The 9,266-nt window shown below is 37.6% G+C and overlaps 1 protein-coding gene across 1 annotated transcript; it reads left to right on the top strand.

The window, feature by feature from the left end:
- The first annotated feature begins 1,797 nt into the window (after positions 1-1,797).
- Positions 1,798-8,644, top strand: LOC104602426 (uncharacterized). Its single transcript, XM_019198594.2, has 6 exons — positions 1,798-2,192; positions 4,933-4,980; positions 5,464-5,718; positions 5,897-6,067; positions 6,165-6,245; positions 8,076-8,644. Exons 4-6 carry the CDS (start codon positions 5,927-5,929, stop codon positions 8,337-8,339), a joined length of 486 nt encoding a protein of 161 aa, XP_019054139.1. The 5' UTR covers positions 1,798-2,192; positions 4,933-4,980; positions 5,464-5,718; positions 5,897-5,926; the 3' UTR covers positions 8,340-8,644.
- The last annotated feature ends 622 nt before the right edge of the window (positions 8,645-9,266 follow it).

The following is a 9,266-nucleotide window of genomic DNA, read 5'->3' as shown; positions in this document are numbered from 1 at the left end:
TAAAAACTTTTCAAAAAATTGCTCTACTTATTTTTTTGGTTTAATGAAAATATATTTTATATTACCATAAAAAACTGCAACTTAATGCTGAGAGTATCTCTCTCATTAGAATCAACCTGCAGAGGACAGGCAGTCTAGGGTTTGGATTCAACTGTAAAATTTCAAATTTTATGCTTTTTAGAACAAGAATAGTGACTGATGGATTGGAGGGTGCGCTAGTGGTTGAATGTGGGAGAATCATGAGACAAACAAAAAACAGATGTCATGGTGATTGGGTTTACTGTAAAATTTATATTTTATAGGTTTTAACTGATCCAACTCTTCTGTATTTTCAAAGGCACTCAGACTCTTGCTTAGGCTCTCTTCACTATAGGTGAAGCAACTCCATTAATGTTCTTGCTTTTGGCTCATGTGATGTTAATTCTACTAAGTACGGTCCCACTTTATTAAACTTTTCTGTTGTATTGGGTTCATTGCCAAAGACCTACATCTGTAAAGCTTATAGCCTTATACCTGTATGTGGTTGCCCATGGTTCTTACTCTAACCATTTTAAACAACTTATATGTTTTGGAGGCTTCCCCACTGTGGAATGTTAATAGTCATAAACTTTGCACTCAAAGTTAGGTAATGTAAAATAGAGTGGCCCCGGGATTCATGTTTGCATTCATCACAATCAAACAGACACTAAATTTTCTCAGTGCAAAATTGAACCTGTTTTGCACCCTTCTATTTGAACAGATTTGCATTTACTTTCTATACTCTTACTAAATGCAGCATAAGGAGCATTTGCACTGGGAAAATTTCAGCCTAAACTGCCTTGCCATTTCCTTAAATAAGTCCTTATCAATGATGAACTTTTAATTTAACAAAAATGAAGCTTTGTAGCTTTCATATCACTTTGAGAAAGAAAACTCCAGATAGGCAGGTACTGTAGGGCTGATGTGGACAGGGGAGTAAACATTTCACCCTATCCTATCTAATGGACAACTCTGATTGGTAAAGTTTAGGCATTCAGTGGGCTTCGATTATGGACTTCACAAGCCAGCTATTAAATTCCCTTGAGTAAGAGGCCGTTTGAAACTATTGATGTGACCAAATCTAATGATTTAGGGTTGATTTGCATTGGAATTGGAATGGTCTATTCTCATAGTCTATTTGGTTTGGACAGGAATGAAAATGAGAATTGAACTCAGCAACATTCAATACAACATCCCCTGTATAAGAAGGAGAATGAGAATCTTTATCCACACCTGCAAAGCAAGATCAAGAGACAAAAACCAACATTCAAAAATCAAGAACGTCAAGAGTTTAAAACAGCACCCATGCAAATGCAATTACAGAAATCTAATTCAAATATAATTAACCATAATTCACTACATTATTGTTGTATAAGGACTGATCTAGACAACATTATTAGAATTAAAGGAAAGAAATAAAGGGTACACAACAAACTGAGAAAAAAAACTTCTACCTTTCAATACAGCCTCCCCTTTATGCTACCTTATTGTATAAAGGACTGAACTAGAGCTTATTGTTATCTTGGGTTGATTCTTTTTTTTTTTTTGGTATATGTGCTTTGCAATCTTGTGATGTAATATCAATGCATCATATCATCTCGATAATGTAGAAACATGGACAACTATATCAAATTGCAAGTAAAAATTGGTTGGACTCATTATGTATGTCATAACTGAATGAAGCCGTGATCTTTTGCAGAGACATGCCTCGGCCTCCACTAGCTATGGATAGGAAGAAAAAATTGGTTGCGACTTTGCTTTGTTCTTACTATGCAATGTTGCTGCAATATACTTTTCTGGTTGTATTGGTTACTGATACCATTCAAAATAGGAAGAGAATGTTGAGGGTCTTTAGGAGATTAAGTAGTGATGGTGAAGATGACATCAATATGGAGACAACTGAGCAAAGGATTATAAGAAGGCTTTCAAACATCAAAACTATGGTTGTGGTTTCTGATGTGGCGTGGATGAGATGATTGCATGCTTCCTAAACATTTTGGCACATGATGTCAAGAATAGAGAGCAACAATGGCATTATAGGAGGTTTGGGTCTACCATAAGTAAGGACTTCAATTTGGTGTTGAATGCAGTGCTATGCCTACATGAAGTTCTACTCAAAAAAACCCTGGCCTATGACTTCAAACTCAATTGATGAGAAATGGAAGTGATTCAAGGTTTGTCTACTTTTTTATATATTTGTTTTTCCATTACAACATATATTTAGGATTATTATCCTTAAATGCATCTTTTTATTGGTGTATGTGTGTAGAATTGTTTAGGGGCTCTAGATGGAACCTATATTAGAGTTCGAGTGCCTAAAAAGGATAAGCCTAAGTATTGAACGAGAAAGGCTGAAATTGCAACAAATGTCTTGGGTGTTTGCTCCCTAAACATGCAATTCATTTATGTTTTACCTGGTTGGGAGGGATCTGCCCATGACACCAGAGTCCTGCGTGATGCCATCTCAAGGAGAAATGGCTTGAAAGTACCACAAGGTTTATAATAAACCCTAACCACTAAGGAAATAGTTTAGAGAGAACCAATGCGAGTATTTACTAATTTAATATATGTTTTGTTACTTGTCTAGGTTGCTATTATTTGTGTGATGTCGGGTACCCTAATAGTGATGGATTCTTAACACCTTATAGAGAACAAAGATATCATCTAAATGAGTGGAGGCAAGGGCACCAACCCAACACCCTAACTGAGATTTTCAACAGGAGACATTCCGCAGCCAGGAATGTAATTGAGAGGACATTTGGCCTCCTTAAAATAAGATGGGCAATACTTAGGACCTCAACTTGGTATCCAATAAAAACCCAAGTTAGGATCATTATTGCATGTTGCCTCCTACACAACTACATACGGAGAAGCATGCCAAATGACCCCATGGAAGCAGGACTTGAAGAATTTTTTGTTGGTGAACAAGGCCAAAGTACAACTGATGTAGATGATGAACGAATAACAAGCCTCGATGGTAGTAGGGAGTGAAATACATTTAGAGACGACTTGGCGAATCAAATGTGGCAACACTTTAGACACCAATAGCAATTTCTATTTGTTACTTTTGTGTTGTAATAAAGTACTACTTGTTCATTATGTTTACTATGAGACTATTGTGTATTACTCTTGTGATGTTTAGTAAATAGTGGTTTGTTTCAGTAGCATTTGTTGATTTATTTGCTTGTATTTACCTTATGTTTATATATTACTTGCTTTTTAGACATGGCTAGCAAAGACAAGGAAAAAAGGCAACCAACTAGACAAAATAGAATTTGGTCAAAAGAAGAAGAAGGCAAGTTAATTGAAGGATTAATGATGCTAGTTCATATTAGGATGTGGAGATCAGACAATGGGACCTTCAAGTCAGGGTACTTGAATCAGTTAGAGAGGTTCATGGAAACGAACCTCCCTGGATGTGGATTGAAAGCAAACCCACACATTGAGTCTAGAGTGAAACATATGAAGAGACAGTATGCAGCCATTTGTGAGATGCTCAGCCCTAGTTGCTCAGGGTTTGGATGGGATGATGTAAAAAAGTGTATCACTTGTAAAGACGAGGTCTTCAATGGTTGGGTTAAGGTAATTGTTATCAATTATAATTTATAATGAAGCAAATGTTTATATCTATTTCACATAACTTCTAATTTGTTAATGTACTTTTGTTTTAATAAATGTAGAGCCATCCACATGCTAAGGGGTTAAGAAACAAGCCTTTCCCATTTTTTGATGGCCTTTCCATTATATTTGGGAGAGATAGAGCAACTGGGGAGAGTGTAGAGGCTCCTGCTGATGCTGCAGAAAATGTGGAAAGGGAGGAGTATAACAACCCGCCTATAGTGGGTGAATCAATCAATGGTGAAGAAACCCAATATTATGGAATAGAGTTCATTCATCATAGCTTCTCATTCTACCACACAATCCCCTAATCATCTACCTCAATTAGGTGCTTCATCAGCCCCTCATCCTCATAGAGCAAGTAAGAGATCAAGAAGCAACACAGATGATGATCCCGTGGCTAGGGCTCTTGTAGATGAGTTGTCTAGGGTGGGACAACACTTTTCCGTGGTAAGGGAAATAATATCTCAAGTGGCAGATGCTCTTATTGACAAAGAGGGTAGAGAGATGAGGATGAGGGTGTTTGACGAGTTAATGAAGGTCACTAGTTTAAGCATGAATGCAAGGATGAAGGTAGGAAGGAAGATGACTAGTGACATGAGTGAGGTGGAATATTTTTTCAGCTTGCCACTGGATTTCAGACATGCATACATCCAATCCCAACTCCTTCAAGACCAATGAACACCTTATGTTGTGTTGAATGAAGTTTGAAGAATAAAGAGCGTATGGAATTGAATAAAAGGGCCACTACCCATTGTTGGTCTCAGCTTATGGAATTGAATACTGTTCATGTTTCATTGATAAAAGTACTGTTCATATTTCATAATATTTCTATACGAATTTGGTGTAATGTGAGACAAGGACACACTACTATCAGTATGGTTTAGAAATATTGAGTTCTCTTTTTCCATTAGAATTTGTTTTGGGATGTGAGTTCAAGAGATAAATATTAATGTCATATATCCCAATTCCATATTATGACTGAAATCTCACTCTTTAATCTTCAATAGTTACTCTGACTGTACTTAGCTCCCTATTCTATTTTGTAAAAGTCATTCGCACTATGGACTCACCCATCATCCTCACAAAGGTGAAAGTAATTAAATAAGAGGTCATTTGAGTTCAGTCTTCCTCAGAATTCCTAATGCGATGTTATAATTTGGGTAAGTGTCTTATGACTACTGTTACTTTTATTCCAAAATTCCATGGGTTAGATGGGAAAACCATGATGTGATTTGTAGAATGCAAGGGTTTGCTGGCTTTTTTCTCTCTTTTAATTGATATTCTTTTCCACAGGTAAAGAATAATCTTGCAGCTTTGCTGATGGAGTGGGATCGATCAAAGGTTTGCATTCCTTTTTATATTCATGCTTCCAATGTTTGAAAGGGTGTTTTTATTGTTACCAATGTTCTGGAAGGACCCTCGGGTGTTGTTCTTCTCTGTTCATAGGTATATAAGAATGTTAATCTCTAAAAACTTTTCCCACTCATAGGTTGCAGTTTTTTGACCTTATTGTTGCAGCCTTGAACAGAACCTGTAAAGAAGATTGGAGCTCTAATCACTCTTGTTGTATCAATTTCATTGATTTTCTTGAAGCTTTTTTTTATCTATTTCTTTGTGGTATTTGGTTGCATTTTCCAACACTTAGACTAGATATCTTGACAGATTTGATAGACTTGAGACTGCACCTTATCTGGATTTTCTGCACCATTAACCACCGGATTGCATATTCGATACCAAATAACTGAACAGAGTTTATTTTTCATTGTCTTAAGAAAGAAGGAAACCTCTAATCATTATTTTTATGGGCTGATTCTATCCATGTAGGTTTGACTCTGGAAGCTTTTATCCAGGGGAGATGGTGGTTTTTACACTATGGTTGGAGAAGGATTAGGTGCAGGATATAATGTAAATGTTCCCTGGGAGCATGGGCAATGTGGTGATGCAGACTACCTGGCAGTTTGGGACTATATTTTGATTCCTTGGGAGCATGGAAAAGGTTTGATTCTTGGAACAGCCATAGGTGATCCTCTAGGAGGTTGTCAAATCACACCATATGGATATTCTGTTATGATGAAAAAGGTTAGCATTCAATTATGCCTGCTCTGTGTTCTCTTTCTAAACTTTATACTCAGATTTCAAAATAACTCATTATATTGCCCAGAAAAGTATCTCTCATAACTTTGCACTCTGAAAGTTGTTTTGTGGAGAATTCTTTATCTTGCTTTTCATTTGATTTTATTTTTCAATTGCTTTTCAGCTAATGGAGTTTGCTTAGGGAAAGATAGTGATGGCTCTAGAAGGAGGCTATAATCTTGATTCTCTGGCAAATTCGGTGCTGGCATGTGTCAAAGTTTTATTAGAAGATGAGCCTGTAGTTAGAACTTCAGAGGCCTACCCATTTGAGTCGACATGGCATGCGATACAAAAGGTGATGATGTAATGTAGCATTGGTTACTTCTCATTTACTTTCGGTATCTTCACTTCTTTTCCTTTTTTGTCAAGTTAACCTTTACTTCTGCTATTAGGTTCGCCAAGAATTAAGCCCATTCTGGCCAATATTGGCTGATGAATTACCAAAGACCATTAAGAAGGCAACTCCCATTCAGGTGATACTTTCTTAACTTTTGAACTTTCAACTATATGGATGTGCTTATTGAAGTCAAATTTGCAAAATGAGACCTGTGATAGGGATACTTTTCCATTAGTAGAAAAAAGGGAATAGATAAGCTTTGAATCATATTGATGAAGGTATATGTGTAATGTACCAAGAAAGGACTATCCTGTATTGTCCAATACAGGAATTTCAGATACCATTCCTAATTGGTTTTGGAAATTGCCTTCTCAGATATTCTTTGCAGACCTGTCTCACAACCAAATCCATGGTAGCTTTCCAGGATTGTCGAGAACACAAGCTGATTGTGCAGCAATATATTTAGGTCACAATCACTTAACTGGACTACTACCCCGTTTCATTTCTGGTGTAGTTGAACTCGACCTTTCCAACACCTTGTTTTCTCGGTCTATCACCCATTTCCTTTGTGATCAGTTCAGTGAACCAAATTTACTGGAATATCTTGATCTCTCAAACAATCTTCTGTTAGTACAGATTCCAGATTGTTGGATGAACTGGCAATCGCTGAATGTGCTGAATCTGGGGTACAACAACCTAAGTGGGAACCTTCCAAAATCCCTTGGTTCTCTAACCGAGCTCCAGTCATTGCACTTGCGTAACAATAGGTTGACTGGAGAGTTACCTTCATCTCTGCAGAATTGCACAGAACTATTTATCAACATTGGCCAGAATGAATTCTTTGGACCTTTCGCATAACAAGTTGTCAGGATCCATGCCTCAGTGTTTTAACAACTTCAGTGCCATGGCTTCTGATCAAAAGTCAAGTGGCTATATTGGTTTCTTCAGTTCTACACAGACCCAACACGTTGACAGCCCTACTACCATTAAGATATCGCATTAAATAGTTTTAAGGGGTTGCAACTTTGGACGAATCCACAGATGGCGGACTAACCAAGTCCAGTTCAGGTTAGACCCAGTCGAAAGACCCTATGGGGTTTGGTTTGAAATTAGTTCTGAACATTCTCATCACGTAGGGGTTGGGTCTACCGTGTCCTGAAGCAGATCCAACCTACATATTTTTTTTAATGCTTACCTACATCTACATGAAAGTTAAGTCATATTCATATTTTAAATCGAACCTTTACATTTTAGTGGCCTTGTTTTATAGAAAATGAAGTGGTTGAACTACTCAATGGTTTATTGCTTTGTCTTGAATAAAGTTGAGGTTGGGTTGATTATTATAAATTCCTTGACTGTTGGTTTGTGTATAACTGAAGAAACCAAATGGAATTTTTGGAATCCCTTGACTTTCCAGCAAACCAACTTTCTGGTGCTATTCCTCAGAGCTTGTCCAATTTGACCTTCTTGAGTCACTTGAACTTGTCAAATAATAATTTGTCAGGAAGAATTCCATCTGGCACACAAATTCAAGGTTTTACTGCATCCAGTTTTCTTGGTAACAAAAGACTCTGTGGACCTTCACTCACAAAAGGCTGCACTGGAGATTATATGTCCCAAATTCCAACGGTTGGTGGTGGTGGTGGAGCTGAAGGAGATAAAGATGACAATGGAGTAGGAGTGGCTACAGATACTTTTATCATTCCCATGGTTTTGGGGTTTGTGATGGGTTTTTGGGGAGTCTTCGGTCCTATTTTATTCCTCAAGTCATTGAGGCTTACATTCTTCCGATTCTTGGATAGAGTGAAACAAAATCTTTGTGGTGGTATGATCAGATGTCGATGAAATCATAAATTGTAAAATCCTGCAACAAATCAATATTTGTTTTCTTTTTTGTATTTGGATCCTTAGTTTCTGTATTGTTTTGAGACTCGTGTAACTTTTTCATAAATAATGTGATAAGCAGGGTTACCAAGAAAGAACTATCAATGTGTCAGAACCTCAAAAAGAAGCACTCTTGTTATCATCATCTTCAGTGTCGAAGTCTGCAGCATTAGTTGAGATCTCTAGTTTGGTGGAATCACCACAAACTGGTAATCTCATAGTTACGATTGAGAAAGAAAAGGGAAGACGACGAAAGAAGAAAAAGCCAGCTGGTGTAGGTGCAGGATTAACAGGAGCTCTTGAGGTTTCAACCAGTCAGAGTGGGAGTTCTATTTGTTATTTGTGAAAATTCAATGGTTCATTAAATAACCAGAACTAGTTTGATTTTCATAAAGGAAACCAGAAATTATGACACAATAGTCTTAAATGCCCAAAGTTTGAGCCCAAAATAATGGCAGATGGTGTTTTCTTCTATCGTTCTAGAGGAAAAACTTGAATTAGGCTCAAATTGGGTTTAAAAGAAGAGGCAGCATGGTTTATTTCCAAAAATTTTAGGGGCATTTAAGACTTTGTGACATGTTTTTCAAATCCATGTCCAAAGGGTAAAATTGGAAAGAGATGAAATAATAGCAATTTACCCAAGAAAGTGGCTGTTGCAAAAGAACATGGGAAAATACGAAACTTTCTTTACTAGGGTAAATAAAAAAAAGAACATGGGTAAGTGCATTTACCTAGGTAAATGTGTTTCTGAAAAAAGAGCATGGCCTGAAAGTTAACGTACGTTCAATCTTCAAACTCTATCAGGCTGGTCTGTTATGATTGACCATATCAATTATTTAGATCATGGCTTGGCTTGATCAAGCCAATATTTTATGGATGGGAAGTGATGGATCGATTTTTGTTGATGTATTGATTTTTTGGTTAAGTACCTCGTCATTTGGTCTGCTTCCAAGTGGCCGATGACTCAGGCTAAGTGAACTTTGGCTAGATGAGGACCTGAATGGCTAGCTGAATCAAGCTAGGCGGGCTAGGTGGCGAGCTGACTATGAGGTGCCGAGCTGACTAGGAGGCGAGTTGCCTGTGAGGTGCTAGGCTGACCAGAGGGCGGACCTGCCTGTTGGCGAGCTGAATTGATGAACTTCATTGCTCTTTTGAGACCTGCAAGAAACCAAATGTCAAAGGACCCGGGGTGGCTAACCCGGCGAGGTCGCTCCAATGCTTAAGTCAGTACTCTCATAGTAGTTGCGAGCTAAAAATCACAAAGTCTGAGAGC

The sequence above is a fragment of the Nelumbo nucifera genome, chromosome 1 (genome assembly GCF_055504915.1).
Source record: "Nelumbo nucifera cultivar China Antique chromosome 1, China Antique-T2T, whole genome shotgun sequence".
Taxonomy (NCBI): Eukaryota; Viridiplantae; Streptophyta; class Magnoliopsida; order Proteales; family Nelumbonaceae; genus Nelumbo; species Nelumbo nucifera.
The sequence above is the reverse complement of the archived record's forward strand: the minus strand, read 5'-3'. Positions and strand labels throughout refer to the sequence as shown.

Coding starts and splice junctions, on each gene's coding strand:
- LOC104602426 (XM_019198594.2), top strand. CDS start 5,927: ATGGCTCTAGAAGGAGGCTATAATCTTGATTCTCTGGCAAATTCGGTG. Junction 6,068..6,164: donor CATGGCATGCGATACAAAAG/GTGATGATGTAA, acceptor TTCTGCTATTAG/GTTCGCCAAGAATTAAGCCC. Junction 6,246..8,075: donor AGAAGGCAACTCCCATTCAG/GTGATACTTTCT, acceptor TGTGATAAGCAG/GGTTACCAAGAAAGAACTAT.